This window comes from Salmo salar, chromosome 23, assembly GCF_965601325.2.
Source record: "Salmo salar chromosome 23, fSalSal1, whole genome shotgun sequence".
In the NCBI taxonomy this organism is placed as follows: domain Eukaryota; kingdom Metazoa; phylum Chordata; class Actinopteri; order Salmoniformes; family Salmonidae; genus Salmo; species Salmo salar.
The window spans coordinates 44,035,517-44,055,931 of NC_138313.1; the positions used below are offsets into that span (position 1 = coordinate 44,035,517).

The 20,415-nt window shown below is 45.9% G+C and overlaps 1 protein-coding gene across 2 annotated transcripts in view; it reads right to left on the bottom strand.

Annotated features, from left to right (window-relative positions):
- The window catches only part of LOC106584691 (GRAM domain-containing protein 2A), a 97,693-nt gene that overhangs the window by 63,004 nt on the left and 14,274 nt on the right, over nt 1–20,415 (bottom strand). For both annotated transcript variants that reach the window (XM_014170191.3, XM_014170192.3), the window contains exon 2: nt 3,428–3,559. In XM_014170191.3, coding sequence (XP_014025666.1) covers nt 3,428–3,558 — 131 coding nt within the window. In that variant the 5' untranslated portion in view covers nt 3,559. The remainder of the gene's footprint in view (nt 1–3,427; nt 3,560–20,415) is intronic.

Below are 20,415 nucleotides of genomic sequence, written 5' to 3' on the forward strand. Positions count from 1 at the left end.
GAGACAGCCTTCCCCACACAGACCTCGAGACAGCATTCCCCACTCAGACCTCGAGACAGCCTTCCCACTCAGACCTCGAGACAGCCTTCCCACACAGACCTCGAGACAGCCTTCCCACACAGACCTCGAGACAGCCTTCCCCACTCAGACCTCGAGACAGCCTTCCCACACAGACCTCGAGACAGCATTCCCACACAGACCTCGAGACAGCCTTCCCACACAGACCTCGAGACAGCCTTCCCACTCAGACCTCGAGACAGCCTTCCCACACAGACCTCGAGACAGCCTTCCCACACAGACCTCGAGACAGCCTTCCCACTCAGACCTCGAGACAGCCTTCCCACACAGACCTCGAGACAGCCTTCCCACTCAGACCTCGAGACAGCCTTCCCCACACAGACCTCGAGACAGCATTCCCCACTCAGACCTCGAGACAGCCTTCCCACACAGACCTCGAGACAGCCTTCCCACACAGACCTCGAGAAGCCTCCCCACTCAGACCTCGAGACAGCCTTCCCACTCAGACCTCGAGACAGCCTTCCCACACAGACCTCGAGACAGCCTTCCCACACAGACCTCGAGACAGCCTTCCCACACAGACCTCGAGACAGCCTCCCCACACAGACCTCGAGACAGCCTTCCCACTCAGACCTCGAGACAGCCTTCCCACACAGACCTCGAGACAGCCTTCCCACACAGACCTCGAGACAGCCTCCCCACACAGACCTCGAGACAGCCTTCCCACTCAGACCTCGAGACAGCCTCCCCACACAGACCTCGAGACAGCCTCCCCACACAGACCTCGAGACAGCCTCCCCACACAGACCTCGAGACAGCCTCCCCACACAGACCTCGAGACAGCCTTCCCACTCAGACCTCGAGACAGCCTTCCCACACAGACCTCGAGACAGCCTTCCCACACAGACCTCGAGACAGCCTTCCCACACAGACCTCGAGACAGCCTTCCCACACAGACCTCGAGACAGCCTTCACACACAGACCTCGAGACAGCCTTCCCACACAGACCTCGAGACAGCCTTCCCCACTCAGACCTCGAGACAGCCTTCCCACTCAGACCTCGAGACAGCCTTCCCACACAGACCTCGAGACAGCCTCCCCCGCCTCGGCAGCCCCCACACAGACCTCGAGACAGCCTTCCCACTCAGACCTCGAGACAGCCTTCCCCCGACCCGGACAGCCCCCGACCTCGAGACAGCCTTCCCACACAGACCTCGAGACAGCCTTCACACACAGACCTCGAGACAGCCTTCCCACACAGACCTCGAGACAGCCTTCCCCACACAGACCTCGAGACAGCCTTCCCACACAGACCTCGAGACAGCCTTCCCACTCAGACCTCGAGACAGCCTTCCCACTCAGACCTCGAGACAGCCTTCCCACACAGACCTCGAGACAGCCTTCCCACTCAGACCTCGAGACAGCCTTCCCCACTCAGACCTCGAGACAGCCTTCCCCACACAGACCTCGAGACAGCCTTCCCACACAGACCTCGAGACAGCCTTCCCACACAGACCTCGAGACAGCCTTCCCACACAGACCTCGAGACAGCCTTCCCACACAGACCTCGAGACAGCCTTCACACACAGACCTCGAGACAGCCTTCCCACACAGACCTCGAGACAGCCTTCCCACTCAGACCTCGAGACAGCCTTCCCACTCAGACCTCGAGACAGCCTTCCCACTCAGACCTCGAGACAGCCTTCCCCACTCAGACCTCGAGACAGCCTTCCCACACAGACCTCGAGACAGCCTTCCCACACAGACCTCGAGACAGCCTTCCCACACAGACCTCGAGACAGCCTTCCCCACACAGACCTCGAGACAGCATTCCCACACAGACCTCGAGACAGCCTTCCCACCTAGTCATCCATGTTGAATCACAAGGTGTGATTCTATTCTACTCGATGCCAACGTAAATAAATAGGAAGGGAAAAGGAAACAGACCACAGAGACCTTTAACTGTCTTTGATGGGCAAGACGCCAGTGTTTGGCAGTCCTTTGTTGTATTCTAAGCTACTAAGTCATTCTGTATACATAGGGGCCTGCAGGGTGGAGCAGAATTCAAGTGGGGACTTGTAGGCTACTTAAGAGGAGCGGACAGGGTTATTGAATAGGGGCAGAAAGAGGTGGAGATATCACTGTACATTATAATGCTAGTTGCTAATTTGCCTCCCTGTCTTTAGTCAACCCAGCAAGCAACGACGGCAATGGACAATGGCACATCGAATCAAATCTAATTTTATTGGTCACATACACATATTTAGCAGATGTAATTGCGGGTGCTTGTAAATTACATCTTAATGACGTTATTTTATCGTTGCTTAAAAGACTTTAACAAAGTGTCCATATACAACCAGTACACAACCTGATCATGACGTCATTGTAACCAGTTTTGCTGACTGGCAGTGTACTGGGATCAGTCTTGACACATTCACCATAACATACACCATAACATTCACCATAACATACACCATAACCTTCACTATAACATTCACTATAACATTCACTATAACATTCACTATAACATTCACCATAACATTCACCATAACATTCACCATAACATTCACCATAACATACACCATAACCTTCACTATAACATTCACTGTAACATTCACTGTAAAATTCACCGTAACATTCACCTTACCATTCACCATAACATTCACTATAACATTCACTATAACATTCACCTTACCATTCACCATAACATTCACCATAACCTTCACCATAACCTTCACCATAACGTTCACCATAACGTTCACCGTAACGTTCACCGTAACGTTCACCGTAACGTACACCGTAACGTTCACCGTAACGTTCACCGTAACATACACCGTAACGTTCACCGTAACGTTCACCGTAACGTTCACCGTAACGTTCACCGTAACGTTCACCATAACGTTCACCATAACGTTCACCATAACATTCACCATAACATTCACCGTAACATTCACCATAACATTCACCATAACATTCACCATAACATTCACTATAACGTTCACCATAACATTCACCATAACATTCACCATAACTTACAGTGTAAGTTACAGTGTCTGCACTGAAAATGTAGCAATATGGGAGCTGACTCATGAAGAATGCTTGTTCAGCTTCTAATCAGAGAGGGCTTGTTAACAGCATGGGGAGACACTATCCATCTGTTTACCACTGTGGAGTCCGTGGGGAGGGAGACCACTTTCACACTAGAGTCGGAGGCATCTTTGATTTTTGCGCCGATGCATGCTAAAATAACAATAACACTCCTTTCTGGTGTCCATGAGTTCATCTGACTCTGGGGAAAAAGGGCTTCATTACAAACTGATCCAACTATCCCTTTAAAATGATCATTGAGGAGGTATTGGGGGGATTTAGCTGATCCTAGATCTGTGTCAAAGAAGAGGAGATGCCTCACCTGAACTGTGGTTGGCAGTGCCCATCGTCCTCCTTGGCGGCCTCGGTCAGCAACTCCAGCGGGCTCAGGACACTGATGTCATCACTCTGCTCCTGTTGGTCCATCATCATCGTCATCATCATCATCATCATCCTGAGGCGACAGAACAGAACAATACAACACCTCATCACAGACTGAGAAAACTAAATGATAAACACTTCAGTCATACACAAGTACACAACCTTTTCTACTCGTTGTTGCCTAGTCAAACCGTACTGTGCTGCCAGCTGATATGTTCTTTTCACATTGGCCTTTTCAGAAACAATGATGGATTCACAACCAGGCAGCTTGGTTTCACTCAGCTCAGGGGTGTGAAAAGCCTTATATACCCCCTGTCCCAGAGGAAGGTTGGTAAAAAGGGGAGAGAAGCATGTCTGAGGAAGCTCTGGTAACAATCCTTAGCATGTTTGGCCTATGCAATTATTTCCTGACAACTTCCCACCTGCGCCTAGACCTTTCTCTTCGTAAACAGTTTCAAAAGGCTTTTTCCTTTCTGTAGTTTTAGCAGATGTAAAGTCAATGGGAAATGCCACGCTGTGGAACACCTAGCATAACAAACAGAGGATGGGTGGAGGGAACAGAGGGAAGAGGGGAGGGAACAGAGGGAAGAGGGGAGGGAACAGGGGAAAGAGGGGAGGGAACAGAGGGAAGAGGGGAGGGAACAGAGGGAAGAGGGGAGGGAACAGGGGAAGAGGGGAGGGAACAGAGGGAAGAGTGGAGGGAACAGAGGGAAGAGGGGAGGGAACATAGGAAGAGGGGAGGAACAGGGGAAGAGGGGAGGGAACAGGGGGAAGAGGGGAGGGAACAGAGGGAAGAGTGGAGGGAACAGAGGGAAGAGGGGAGGGAACATAGGAAGAGGGGAGGGAACAGGGGAAGAGGGGAGGGAACAGGGGAAGAGGGGAGGGAACAGAGGGAAGAGGGGAGGGAACATAGGAAGAGGGGAGGGAACAGAGGGAAGAGTGGAGGGAACAGAGGGAAGAGGGGAGGGAACAGGGAAGAGGGGGGAACAGAGGGAGAGGGAGGAACAGAGGAAGAGTGGAGGGAACAGAGGAAGAGGGGAGGGAACAGAGGGAAGAGTGGAGGGAACAGAGGGAAGAGGGGAGGGAACAGGGGAAAGAGGGGAGGGAACAGAGGGAAGAGTGGAGGGAACAGAGGGAAGAGTGGAGGGAACAGAGGAAGAGGGGAGGGAACAGAGGGAAGAGTGGAGGGAACAGAGGGAAGAGTGGAGGGAACATAGGAAGAGGGGAGGGAACAGAGGGAAGAGGGGAGGGAACAGAGGGAAGAGTGGAAGGAACAGAGGGAAGAGGGGAGGGAACATAGGAAGAGGGGAGGGAACAGAGGGAAGAGGGGAGGGAACAGAGGGAAGAGTGGAGGGAACAGAGGAAGAGGGGAGGGAACAGAGGGAAGAGTGGAAGGAACAGAGGGAAGAGGGGAGGGAACATAGGAAGAGGGGAGGGAACAGAGGGAAGAGGGGAGGGAACAGAGGGAAGAGTGGAGGGAACAGAGGAAGAGGGGAGGGAACATAGGAAGAGGGGAGGGAACAGAGGGAAGAGGGGAGGGAACATAGGAAGAGGGGAGGGAACAGAGGGAAGAGTGGAGGGAACAGAGGAAGAGGGGAGGGAACAGAGGGAAGAGTGGAGGGAACAGAGGGAAGAGGGGAGGGAACAGAGGGAAGAGTGGAGGGAACAGAGGGAAGAGGGGAGGGAACATAGGAAGAGGGGAGGGAACATAGGAAGAGGGGAGGGAACAGAGGGAAGAGTGGAAGGAACAGAGGGAAGAGGGGAGGGAACAGAGGGAAGAGGGGAGGGAACAGAGGGAAGAGAACAGAGGGAAGAGGGGAGGGAACAGAGGGAAGAGGGGAGGGAACAGAGGGAAGAGGGGAGGGAACAGAGGAAGAGGGGAGGGAACATATGAAGAGGGGAGGGAACAGAGGGAAAGAGGGGAGGGAACATAGGAAGAGGGGAGGGAACAGAGGGAAGAGGGGAGGGAACAGGGGGAAGAGGGGAGGGAACAGAGGAAGAGGGGAGGGAACATATGAAGAGGGGAGGGAACAGAGGGAAAGAGGGGAGGGAACATAGGAAGAGGGGAGGGAACAGAGGGAAGAGAACAGAGGGAAGAAGGGAGGGAACAGAGGGAAGAGGGGAGGGAACAGGGGGAAGAGGGGAGGGAACAGAGGAAGAGGGGAGGGAACATATGAAGAGGGGAGGGAACAGAGGGAAAGAGGGGAGGGAACAGAGGAAGAGGGGAGGGAACATATGAAGAGGGGAGGGAACAGAGGGAAAGAGGGGAGGGAACATAGGAAGAGGGGAGGGAACATAGGAAGAGGGGAGGGAACAGGGGAAAGAGGGGAGGGAACATAGGAAGAGGGGAGGGAACAGGGGGAAGAGGGGAGGGAACAGAGGAAGAGGGGAGGGAACATATGAAGAGGGGAGGGAACAGAGGGAAGAGGGGAGGGAACAGGGGAAAGAGGGGAGGGAACAGAGGGAAGAGTGGAGGGAACATAGGAAGAGGGGAGGGAACATAGGAAGAGGGGAGGGAACAGGGGAAAGAGGGGAGGGAACAGGGGGAAGAGGGGAGGGAACATAGGGGGAAGAGGGGAGGGAACATAGGGGGAAGAGGGGAGGGAACAGGGGGAAGAGGGGAGGGAACAGGGGGAAGAGGGGAGGGAACAGAGGAAGAGGGGAGGGAACAGAGGAAGAGGGGACAGAGGGAACAGAGGAAGAGGGGACAGAGGGAACAGAAGGAAGAGGGGACAGAGGGAACAGAAGGAAGAGGGGAGGGAACAGGGGGGGTCCTGCTTGTAATGAGTGGTTTCCTGCTTGTAATGAGTGGTTTCCTGCTTGTAATGAGTGGTTTCCTGCTTGTAATGAGTGGTTTCCTGCTTGAAATGAGTGGTTTCCTGCTTGAAATGAGTGGTTTCCTGCTTGTCATGAGTGGTTTCCTGCTTGTAATGAGTGGTTTCCTGCTTGTAATGAGTGGTTTCCTGCTTGTAATGAGTGGTTTCCTGCTTGTAATGAGTGGTTTCCTGCTTGAAATGAGCGGTTTCCTGCTTGTCATGAGTGGTTTCCTGCTTGTCATGAGTGGTTTCCTGCTTGTAATGAGTGGTTTCCTGCTTGTCATGAGTGGTTTCCTGCTTGTAATGAGTGGTTTCCTGCTTGTAATGAGTGGTTTCCTGCTTGAAATGAGCGGTTTCCTGCTTGTCATGAGTGGTTTCCTGCTTGTCATGAGTGGTTTCCTGCTTGAAATGAGCGGTTTCCTGCTTGTCATGAGTGGTTTCCTGCTTGTCATGAGTGGTTTCCTGCTTGTAATGAGTGGTTTCCTGCTTGTCACGAGTGGTTTCCTGCTTGTCATGAGTGGTTTCCTGTCAGTCCACTAAACTTGTACACAGCCTACAGTAGTGCGCCCTGACCTTAAACAACAACATCCTCTTTCATTACCTACTAATACCATTGTGACACTACTCTGAGACTAGAGAGTTGTTAATGAGAAAAACAGCAGCAGACTGTGTGGCTGTATGAGGGAAGAAAGGCATGCTAACAGTTCACTGGTTAGCTTGGAGTGGTGGATCATTCTTGATACACACGGGAAACTGTTGAACGTGAAAAACCCAGCAGCGTTGCAGTTCTTGACACAAACCGGTGCGCCTGGCACCTACTACCATACCCCGTTCAAATGCACTTAAATATTTTGTCTTGTCCATTCACCCTCTGAATGGCACACATACACAATCCATGTCTCAATTATCTCAAGGCTTAAAAATCCTTCTTTAACCTGTCTCCTCCCCTTCATCTACACTGATTCAAGTGGATTTAACAAGTGACATCAATAAGGGATCATAACTTTCACCTGGATTCACCTGGTCAGTCTGTTATGGAAAGAGCCTTTGTTCATAATGTACTCTCAGTGTAAAATAGATCTCCTGAGAAAGAGTCTCATCAATGCTTCTCTTCTCCAATCACAGTGACGTAAGGTGAAGGTGGTTTATTGGTTGATTTGGCATGAGTTCCAAGTGTGGAGGTCTAAGCACGGCTGTATCGATCGAGGCCTCCACAGGCATTCTGATGGTGATGGAGGCTTCCACAGGCATTCTGATGGTGATGATGGAGGCTTCCACAGGCACTCTGATGGTGATGATGGAGGCTTCCACAGGCACTCTGATGGTGATGATGGAGGCTTCCACAGGCACTCTGATGGTGATGATGGAGGCTTCCACAGGCATTCTGATGGTGATGATGGAGGCTTCCACAGGCATTCTGATGGTGATGATGGAGGCTTCCACAGGCACTCTGATGGTGATGATGGAGGCTTCCACAGGCACTCTGATGGTGATGATGGAGGCTTCCCACCCAGGCCCCACCTCTGATGGTGATGATGGAGGCTTCCACAGGCATTCTGATGGTGATGATGGATGCTTCCACAGGCATTCTGATGGTGATGATGGAGGCTTCCACAGGCATTCTGATGATGATGATGGAGGCTTCCACAGGCCCTCTGATGGTGATGATGGAGGCTTCCACAGGCATTCTGATGATGATGATGGAGGCTTCCACAGGCATTCTGATGGTGATGATGGAGGCTTCCACAGGCACTCAAAACTCGAAATCATTTAACATGTCTGTGCCTGCTCCGTCTGTTTCTCTTCAGATTTAATCAGGATACACGATTTACCCAACGAGTGGCTCAGCGGTCTAAGGCACTGCATTTCAATGCAAGAGGTGTCACTACAGTCCCAGGTTCAAATCATAGGCACAATTGGTCCAGGTTTGGCCGGGGTAGGCCGTCATTGTAAATAAGAATTTGTTTTTAACTGACTTGCCTAGTTAAAAGGTTAAATTTAAAAATAAATCCCCATTGAGAAATATATGCTATGATTGGTGACACTCCTATAAAATAGGTTTCTAAAACAGTTCTTCAGCTGTCCCCAGAACCCTTTATGGTTCCAGGTAGAACTATTTTGGGTTCCATGTAGAACCCTCTGTGGAAAGGGTTTTACATGGCCCAGGGCACCGGCCAAGAAGGGTTCTACCTGGAACCAAGAAGGGTTCTACCTGGAACCAAGAAGGGTTCTACCTGGAACCAAGAAGGGTTCTGGGGCCAGCTGAAGAACTGTTTTAGGTTCTAAGAGTGTAGAGGCGATGAGAGAGCAGGGTTGTGTTAGAATGTGATTCTCTCTTTGTCAGTTACACAACCCTGCTCGCTCTTTCATCCTTCCTTTCTAAAACTTTTGCCTAATTCGCCAGTCATGTAGGAAGGGCTGGATCTGAGGTCAGTGTAGGTGAATACCCGGTGACTCCCCAGACAACGTATTTCCTGGTTTCATCTGCCAAACATCCTCTTTTCTTTCCACTTTTATTCAAAGCGTCATGTTCTCTGAAGTTCAGTAAGCCCCTTGGTGACTGGCTGTCTGGCATCCTAGCTCGCCAGGACCAGAGTGACGTACACTGAGATAGCCTGGTCCCAGATCTGTGTGTGCTGTCTGGCATCCTAGCTCCCCCAGGACCAGAGTGACGTACACTGAGATAGCCTGGTCCCAGATCTGTGTGTCCTGTCTGGCATCCTAGCTCCCCCAGGACCAGAGTGACGTACACCGAGATAGCCTGGTCCCAGATCTGTGTGTGTTGTCTTGCCAACACCCATGGTCATTATCACGTAGTGATCAACAGACTGAGACCAGCCTAGCATTGAGATGATGGTTAAAAATGATCTATATATGATATTAAAACACACTCTGGATAGTTCAAAACATACATTTAATTCAGAGACTTTATTAACCATCCAGCCTCACTTCCAAACTGGGCACGCCACTTCATTTCAACGTGGAAATGTGGGTAATATTTGGTTGAGACGTTGATCAATGAGATTTCAACCTTTATTCATCCACTCAAAAAAAGTCAGCCAGAAGTTTGTTGAATTCCCAATGTGTTATCACTATGCTTTCAACCATCTAAAGAGCACAACCAAATTCCAATGGAAAAACGGTCTAATTTCTGGGTTGGTTGTCATCTAAATGTGTTATCACAGCTCTATGAACCATTTAAAAGCACAACAAAGTTCAAATGGGAAAACAATGTCCGATATTTTTTATATTTCTACAACAACTTAATGTGTTCTCACTGTGCTTCATCTAATAGCACAACCCAATGACCTGGATTACGGTTGAGATTACATTAAAACTACATGGTGCAAGTGATCCATACCATTCGAGATTCTGTACAGATTATTACAGCAAATGTGAAGATCTTCACAGACCTGCGATGACCTATGACCTGCTATCCTGAACGTTCACGCTCTCTATGATTACATAAGAAGAAATGTATAGTTACAGTAACCTCAACATGTAGCCATGGATGTGTTTCTCACTTTAAGGTTGAATAAATACTGTTACATTAGTTTGTAAGATAGCCGGAACTATACGCTATTCACTGTATTTCAAAAGTGATATTGAATTGTGTTCGGTTGTCAACGCAACCAAATATCAACATTGAAAAGATAATGCTTAGGATAGGTTCATCATGACTTAATCCTATCCTTTATAGACCCAAATAGTCTCATTGACGATACATGACTTATAAAGTATAGTTACATTTAATTTGCTTTGTTAAACCGACCCTTTTGTAATATTTTCGCAACAGTAAATATATTTCGTTATTAAGAGATCTTTCAACAATCATTGTCACGAATAGCACATTGATAGTAGTCAGTGACAAATATCTAAGGAAGACGGAGCTTGGTTAAAACCCTGGTTAGGAGACCATATGAATAGCTGTAGATAGATCAACTCTCCAGTAGGAGGTGCTGCACAGCCTATTTTCTTTTCTTCCTGATGGTGGATATAACGTTGAGAATCTGACATTTCAGATATTTTAGACAAGGTTTGTCGATGTTGAAATTTGGTTACCACGATAACATAATCCTGTGGTTGAAAATCCACCACTAAAAAGTTACAAATGTAATGTACAGTATTTTCCACATCACAATACATTGAAACAACGTTGATTGAACCAGTTTTTTTGCCCAGTGGACTGGGCCGTTAAGTCTCAAGTCAGACACTGTAGTAAAACACATGGGTATCATTCTGTGAGACAAACACGTATTCACACTTTCCAGTACTGATACGATGTCGCTCACTCCTTTCTCTCTTCAGTTGCTGGTAGTGCACTTGGCTGGATAAACACTTCCATGGACACTGATGCAAATGGTAAGAAAATAATCTCCCCCTCTCGCCCGGAATCAACACCCATCCACATGCACGGAAATGAAACTGATTAAATCTTTGGGTGCAACCGAATAGCCTACAGGTTTACTGTTTATTCATAAATGGTACGCAGGTCATTACTAAAAACACAATATAAAGGCTGCTCTTCAGGGGTTCTAATGACTGAGTCCAAAAGGAGCGGCGATTTCACAACACAATCAACAGTTATATTGTGTAGTGCTGCTACTGGCTCCAAATCAGAACCAAAATGTTTCTGAACCTCCTCAATGGGTCTCTTGTTCAAGTGTCCTTGAGTGACCTCACCGCTTCAGTGCTGCCTGTCCCCCAAACGAGTCCATTTCAAACACAGCAAACAATCACATTGATGTAGCCTAGCAGTTAGAACACAAGCTGACACAGGGCAGCAGGTAGCCTAGCAGTTAGAACACGCGCGGGCGCGGTAGTCTAGCAGTTAGAACACAAGCTGACACAGGGCAGCAGGTAGTCTAGCAGTTAGAACACAAGCTGACACAGGGCAGCAGGTAGTCTAGCAGTTAGAACACAAGCTGATACAGGGCAGCAGGTAGTCTAGCAGTTAGAACACAAGCTGACACAGGGCAGCAGGTAGTCTAGCAGTTAGAACACAAGCTGACACAGGGCAGCAGGTAGTCTAGCAGTTAGAACACAAGCTGACACAGGGCAGCAGGTAGTCTAGCAGTTAGAACACAAGCTGACACAGGGCAGCAGGTAGTCTAGCAGTTAGAACACAAGCTGACACAGGGCAGCAGGTAGTCTAGCAGTTAGAACACAAGCTGACACAGGGCAGCAGGTAGTCTAGCAGTTAGAACACAAGCTGACACAGGGCGCGGAGCAGCGTGCCGCTGCCGGGCGCAGGTGCCTAGCAGTTAGAACACAAGCTGACACAGGGCAGCAGGTAGTCTAGCAGTTAGAACACAAGCTGACACAGGGCAGCAGGTAGTCTAGCAGTTAGAACACAAGCTGACACAGGGCAGCAGGTAGTCTAGCAGTTAGAACACAAGCTGACACAGGGCAGCAGGTAGTCTAGCAGTTAGAACACAAGCTGACACAGGGCAGCAGGTAGTCTAGCAGTTAGAACACAAGCTGACACAGGGCAGCAGGTAGTCTAGCAGTTAGAACACAAGCTGACACAGGGCAGCAGGTAGTCTAGCAGTTAGAACACAAGCTGACTACAGGGCAGCAGGTAGTCTAGCAGTTAGAACACAAGCTGACACAGGGCAGCAGGTAGTCTAGCAGTTAGAACACAAGCTGACACAGGGCAGCAGGTAGTCTAGCAGTTAGAACACAAGCTGACACAGGGCAGCAGGTAGTCTAGCAGTTAGAACACAAGCTGACACAGGGCAGCAGGTAGTCTAGCAGTTAGAACACAAGCTGACACAGGGCAGCAGGTAGTCTAGCAGTTAGAACACAAGCTGACACAGGGCAGCAGGTAGTCTAGCAGTTAGAACACAAGCTGATACAGGGCAGCAGGTAGTCTAGCAGTTAGAACACAAGCTGATACAGGGCAGCAGGTAGTCTAGCAGTTAGAACACAAGCTGACACAGGGCAGCAGGTAGTCTAGCAGTTAGAGCGTTGTACCAGCAGCTAAAAGGTTGCTGGTTGGAATACCCAAGGTGAAAAATCTGTCGATCTGTCCTTGAGCAAGGCACATAACCCACATTTGCTCCAGGGGTGGTGTACTATTATGGCCTACCCTGTAAAACAACAAATGTCACTGCACTTATCAGGTGTATAAAACAATTTTTCCCCCACAAGCATTTCACTACACCGACCAATAACATTTGATTTCATTCGAGATGTAAATTTACTTCCCGCCGAGAGCTGTGTCCACAGTTTAATAAATGGGTTATCTTTTAAAGCTTCCGACCTACTTCCCTTTAGTATATCAGGCTTGCTGAACATATCCCGAAGCCCTCAATTAGGCCCTTCAATGTCCAACACAAGTACACTATAACTCACTATTCCCCATTACAATGGGGCTCCTGAGTGGCGCAGCGGTCTAAGGCACTCAGTGCTAGAGGTGTCATCCGGGGTAGGCTCAGTGTCATCCGGGGTAGGCCGTCATTATAAGTAAGAATTAGTTCTTAACTGACTTACCTAGTTAAATAAAACAATAGATATTGTCTATGTCTCTTTCAGACATTAAAGAGGTTGAGCAACATGACAACCTTTCAATAAGAAAGGAGACAGGCTTTACAATACCGATGGCTGCCATTAGTATGGTGTTTAGCTTCAGGGCACATTTAACTTGACTTTACAGGCTACAGGCACATCACCTGGAATGCAGGCTACAGTATTCTTCCTATTCAGCAAACAGAAAAAGGAAAAAACATGGCCCTGGGCTTATGACAATGACAGCCCAAAGAACAACGTATGTCCTGAATCAAGGGTACCTGTGCTGAGACTATGGCAAAAGTGAAGTCATCCAGGTGGAAAGAATGAGATCATTGGGAACAAAACCTATCTACAGTAAATCAGTGAAATTTGTAGTAAAACCGTACCTGTATTAGGCCGATCTGCAATTAGGCATGGAAAGGCAACCCCCCGGTCATATAAAATAAATCATTTTCTAAAAAGTAGAAAGACCGTTTACCTGCACTCACAAATCCTATTTACAGTGTTGTAATAACGACATTACAGATGCCATAGTCATGATGACTTCAAACTACAACACACACACTATTGCTTAAAGGGATGATAAAGGTTATTAAAGGGTTAGTTCACCCAAGTCTATGGACAAGGTATGACAGTAATCCATGCTTTGGTTTAGTTTCCCTGGCACTGTATCCACATGCTAACGGTTTAGCATTTGTGGCACAAATCTCATTCAAGTCAGGGGACCAATATTAGCATTTTTCGCGCATCATGTCCAATTAATCCAAAAGTATCTCAAATTGATTGTGAAGCTCAACAACATCACTTATAGATATTTTTGAAAATGATGCGCAGAAAAATGCTAATATCGGTCCCATGACTTGAATGGGGGCTTCTGAGTGGCGCAGCAGTATAAGGCACTGCATCTCAGTGCTAGAGGCGTCACTACAAACCCTTGTTCAAATCCAGGCTGTATCACAACCGGCCGTGATTGAGAGTCCCATAGGGTGGCGCACAATTGGCCAAGCGCCGTTCCGGGTAGGCCGTCATTGTAAATAAAAATTTGTTCTTAGCTGACTTGCCAAGTTAAATAAAGAATAAATAAATAAATGGGATCTAAGCCACAAATTCTGCATGAGAATCAAATGACCCAAGGCCATTTCCATGTAAAAGGACCCATTTGAACCAACATGTTTTATTTATTTATTTCACCTTTATTTAACCAGGTAGGCAAGTTGAGAACAAGTTCTCATTTACAACTGCGACCTGGCCAAGATAAAGCAAAGCAGTTTGACACATACAACAACACAGAGTTACACATGGAGTAAAACAAACATACAGTCAATAATACAGTAGAAAAATAAGTCTATATACAATGTGAGCAAATGAGGTGAGATAAGGGAGGTAAAGGCAAAAAAAGGCCATGGTGGCAAAGTAAATACAATATAGCAAGTAAAACACTGGAATGGTAGATTTGTAGTGGAAGAAAGTGCAAAGTAAAAATAGAAATATTGGGGTGCAAAGGAGCAAAATAAATAAATAAATACAGCAGGGGAAGAGGTAGTTGTTTGGGCTAAATTATAGATGGGCTATGTACAGGTGCAGTAATCTGTGAGCTGCTCTGACAGCTGGTGCTCATGTGAATGAGGTCCTTTCAAAATGGGTGTCAAATGAAAGCGTCTATATGTTTGAGAAATTAAGGCATATATACATTTTTCCAAAACAATTCCATCCTAAAAATGTGGAATAAGCAAAGGCTTTGGAAAAGGGATCTTTAGAAAACATAAAAACCACAAAAAGTCTTAAAAGATATTATAAATACATCAAAACACAATAATGCTGAACTAAAGACCCCTGCCAACTAATATCAACACTTACACTGAGGAGACAAAACATTAAGAACACCTGCTCTTTCCATGACATACACTGACCAGGTGAATCCAGGTGAAAGCTATGATCCTTTTTGATGTCACCTGTTAAATCCACTTCAATCAGTGTAGATGTGAGGGGAGGAGACAGGTTGAAGAAGGATTTTTAAGCCTTGAGATAATTGAGACATGGATTGTGTATTCAGAGGGTGATTGGGCAAGGAAAAATATTTAAGTGCCTTTGAATGGGGTATGGTAGTAGGGGCCAGGCACACCGGTTTGTGTCAAAAACAGGCAATAATGCAGTTTTTTTCACGCTCAGCTGTTTCTCGTGTGTCTCGATCAAAACACGGTCGCCAGGTGTACAGTGTTTCCTCCGACACATTGGTGCGGCTGGCTTCCGGGTTAAGTGGGCATTGTGTCAAGAAGCAGCTTTGGTTGGGTTGTGTTTCAGAGGACGCACGGCTTTCAACCTTCACCTCTCCCGAGTCCGTATAGGAGTTGCAGCGATGAGACAAGACTGTAACTACCAAATGGATACCATTAAATTGGGGAGAAAATGGGATAAAAATAAAATAAACTTTTAACCTAAATACAATGACATGGTGACATTTTTGTATTTATTTCATGTTGAATTCACTTTAATTGACAACTCAACCAGATGTAAATCAAAACTAGACGTTGAACTGACATCTAGCATAGACGCATAGAAATCGCATAGAAATAGCATAGACGCATAGAAATCGCATAGAAATCGCATAGAAATAGCATAGAAATAGCATAGAAATAGCATAGACGCATAGAAATCGCATAGAAATCGCATAGAAATAGCATAGACGCATAGAAATCGCATAGAAATAGCATAGAAATAGCATAGAAATAGCATAGATGCATAGAAATCGCATAGAAATAGCATAGAAATAGCATAGACGCATAGAAATCGCATAGAAATCGCATAGACGCATAGAAATAGCATAGACGCATAGAAATAGCATAGACGCATAGAAATAGCCTAGAAATAGCATAGACGCATAGAAATAGCCTAGAAATAGCATAGACGCATAGAAATAGCATAGAAATAGCATAGACGCATAGAAATAGCATAGACGCATAGAAATAGCATAGAAATAGCATAGACACATAGAAATAGCATAGAAATAGCGCACATAGAACAGATCTAGCGCTTCTTAGACTTCAATGTGAATGACAGATCAAAAACAAAAACAAAATCGCCCAAAAAGTTACATATTGCAGCGTTAAAGCAAAAAACTATTGTACATTTTTGCGAATTTGTAACATATTGTACGTTTTTTCAAATTAGTAACATATCAAACGAATTGTAATTCATAACATATCATATGAAAATGGATGATGGACATTCTCAAATTAATCGATGTCATACGAAACGTTACATTTCATACTAAATGGAGTGTCAGGAATTTACGTACAGAATAATACGAAATGCTCCGAGACCAGGTTGCAGCAGAGGGCTATGGAAAGCCACTGGTTGGCCAGCTATGACTCCTTTGGGCTTCCATAAAAAGCGGGAAAAAGCTTCTCATCTCTCATAGTCTGTGGTAGGCTCAGTGAATAACGTGATACGCCTCCGCCTGTATTATTACATTTTTATTTAAGAGAGTTTACCGTTGAAGCTGCTTCACTCTTAGCTATAGCTGTAAAAAGCATTAGTCTTAGCCTATTTAGCTAGCTCGAACCAGCTAATCTGCCACGATGGATATCAGAAATTGCTTTCGTATCCAAACAAAGGGGAATGAGAGCGATGAGCAGCAGCATCAAACCGCCGAGGCCGCCGCCAAGCCCAACAGCGATGCTGCTCCTGAGCTCCAGCTAGCTCCGTGTGCAGAGCCTACCCACCCTTCCACAAGAGCCGCCATATTGGCTCCACAACCGCCTCCACTTTTGACTGTTCTTGATGATCTTGGAATAGAGGAGCCAGCCCAGGTTAGCTTAGAATCCAACCCTAGCCTGGTGGAGGCCCTGTGTGCCCTTGACGCAGAAAGCCATTACTTTCTAGATGTGAAAAAGGTGCTGGATTTAAGCAAAAACCGATTTGGTGGAAGCCGAATTTAGTGTCGCTCGCCAGTTTTTGCAGACTGAAATTGCCTGCTTTGGCTCCAATGATGACAAATGGACCCCACTTGATATTCTGCAATGATTCTCTGAGCCTCTCTCCGCTATGCAGACCGTCTTTACCGCACTGAAACATGGGACTGACTTTTTGGGTCGTCCACAGCTACATGCGAGAACTAGTTTTCCACTTTGACAAACGTGTTCAGTCAGCACAGAAGAAGCACGCTACACCAGAGGAAAGAGGAAGCACGCTACACCAGAGGAAAGAGGAAGCACGCTACACCAGAGGAAAGAGGAAGCACGCTACACCAGAGGAAAGAGGAAGCACGCTACACCAGAGGAAAGAGGAAGCACGCTACACCAGAGGAAAGAGGAAGCACGCTACACCAGAGGAAAGAGGAAGCACGCTACACCAGAGGAAAGAGGAAGCACGCTACACCAGAGGAAAGAGGAAGCACGCTACACCAGAGGAAAGCTCAACTAATCCAACGGCTTTTGAGAGGATATATTACAAGAAGATTTTTTGGGGGAAGAATGGAATGATCGATTGCTGTGAAAATTTTTTTCCTTGAGTGGATGGTCGGGAACATAATAAAACAAATATTTTTAGATTGATATAATATTCGACTAAAACGTAATCCTTTCAAACCTTGATTACATTTGGGGACAGTGATCTGCATAGGGTACCGTCTCTTGGATGGGATGTTAAAAAGTGTATCCTGACTCTCTGTGGTCATTCAAAATCTCATATTTATTATTGTAAGAGTAGGGGGTTTTCACCCCGCTGTCATGGCTAAATTCCCAACCTGGCCCCATTCCATCATGGCCACCTAATCATCCCCGTCATTCCTAATTGGTATATATCACTCCTCACCTCTCCACCTGATAGCTGCTGTGTGGTGAGCGTTCAGGCACCAAAATGGCCACCGTGCATCACTGAGGTGGGTGCTACACATTGATGGTGGATGAGGTGAGTTTCCTCCTACTATGTAAAGTGCTTTGAGAGCCTCAGCTGGTAGAAAAGCGCTATATTAAATCTAATCTATTATTATTTATTATTATTATTTGTATACGATCACATACACTACATGGTCAAAAGTATGTGGACACCTGCACATGAAACATCTCATTCCAAATTGAATGGACATTAATATAGAGTTGGTCCCTCCTTTGCTGCTATAACAGCCTCCACTCTTCTGGGAAGGCTTTCCACTAGATGTTGGAACATTGCTGCGGGGGACTTGCTTAATTCAGCCACATGAGCATTAGTGATGTCGGACACGGATGTTGGGGGTGATTAGGCCTGGCTCGCATTCAGCGTTCCAATTCATCCCAAAGGTGTTCGGTGGGGTTCAGGTCAGGGCTCTGTGCAGGCCAGTCAAGTTCTTCCACACCGATCTCGACAAACCATTTCTGTATGGACCTCTCTTTGTCTCGCTTTGTGCACGGGAGCATTGTCATGCTGAAACAGGAAAGGGCCTTCCCCAAATTGTTGCCACAAAGTTGGAAGCACAGAATTGTATAAAATATGCTGTAGTGTTAAGATTTCCCTTCACTGGAACTAAAGGGCCTAGCCAGAACCATGAAAGACCATTAATCCATTATTCTACAATGTAGAAAATAGTCAAAATAAAGAAAACTCTTGAATGAGTAGGTGTGTCCAAACTTTTGACTGGTACTATATATATATATATATATATATATATATATATATATATATATATATATATATATATATATATATATCTTGGCATATACATATATATATGCCAAGAGTGTGCAAAGCTGTCATCAAGGCAAAGGGTGGCTACTTTGAAGAATCTCAAATATAAAATATATTTTGATTTGTTTAAACACTATTTTGGTTACTACATGATTCCATGATTAGTTTTGATGTCTTCACTATTATTCTACAATGTAGAAAATAGTCAAAATAAAGAAAAACCCTGGAATGAGTAGGTGTGTCCAAATTGTTGACTGGTACTATATATTTTATATGTGTTTTCATTTTTGCTCAGAAAACTTGGGGGGCCAAATAAAACCAGCCATTGGCTAAATTCGTCAGTTGGGGAATCCTGCTGTAAACTTAGTTTTGATTACTTGTTTGTTTACTGTTAATTTAACTAGCCTAAATGTAGATTGTGTCACGCCTTTATCGATCTGATATTTTATTTACTAGGCCTACCTCTTGGTACCACTGTTATGTTCTGTATTCTTGGTATTCTAAGCCAAACTGCTATTCAGTATTTTTGTTTGCATGCATGCATAACTAAGCTGCTACTTTCAGAATTGAGTTTGCATTATTCGGGTAAGGCAGCTGTGTGTACGGCCACATTTACATAGGCTGTTAGTAATAGGGCAAACAGCCTATCTAAGCGGCATTGCTGTAGCAGGCTGTCCATTGTGCTGATTCAACAGCAGAGATAGGCTACAGAATTTAAAAGCACTCAATGATCTCGGAGTCTTGGCATTTGAACGTTACGTTTATTATGGTATTCCAATTCAAGAACCCCGATTTCAACAGTGCCTTTAGTCACTTTATCCTGGCACTGTTCCGAGTACATTACCGTAGAGTACAGTACAGTATAGTATAGAACAGTACAGTAGATAACAGTAGAGAACAGTAGAAAATAGTGGAGTACAATACAGTACACAGTAGAGCACTAGAGTTGAGTACACTATAATGTACTGTATTGTACTGAACTATACTCTACTTGACTCTACTGTACTGAACTCTACTGTACTGTTCTGTGCAGTTCTGTTCTGTACTGTGCAGTTCTGTACTCTAATGAACTCTACTGTACTGAACTATACTCTACTTGACTCTACTGTACTGAACTATACTGTACTGAACGATACTGTACTGTTCTGTGCAGTTCTGTACTCTACTGAACTCTACTGTACTGATCTATACTGTACTGTTCTGTGCAGTTCTGTTCTGTACTGTGCAGTTCTGTGCAGTTCTGTACTCTAATGAACTCTACTGTACTGAACTATACTCTACTTGACTCTACTCTACTGAACTCTACTGAACTCTACTGTACTGAACAATACTGTACTGTTCTGTGAAGTTCTGAACTCTACTGAACTCTACTGTACTGAACTCTACTGAACTATACTGTACTGAACTATACTCTACTGAACTCTACTGTACTGAACTCTACTGAACTCTACTGTACCGAACTCTACTGAACTATACTGTACTGAACTATACTGTACTGAACTCTACTGAACTATACTGAACTCTACTGTACTGAACTCTACTGAACTGAACTCTACTGAACTGAACTCTACTGTACTGAACTCTACTGTACTGAACTCTACTGTACTGAACTCTACTGAACTCTACTGTACTGAACTCTACTGTACTGAACTGTACTGAACTCTACTGTACTGAACTCTACTGAACTCTACTGTACTGAACTCTACTGAACTCTACTGTACTGAACTATACTGTACTGAACTCTACTGAACTATACTGAACTCTACTGTACTGAACTCTACTGAACTGAACTCTACTGAACTGAACTGTACTGAACTCTACTGTACTGAACTCTACTGAACTGAACTCTACTGAACTCTACTGTACTGAACTCTACTGAACTGAACTCTACTGAACTGAACTCTACTGAACTATACTGTACTGAACTCTACTGTACTGA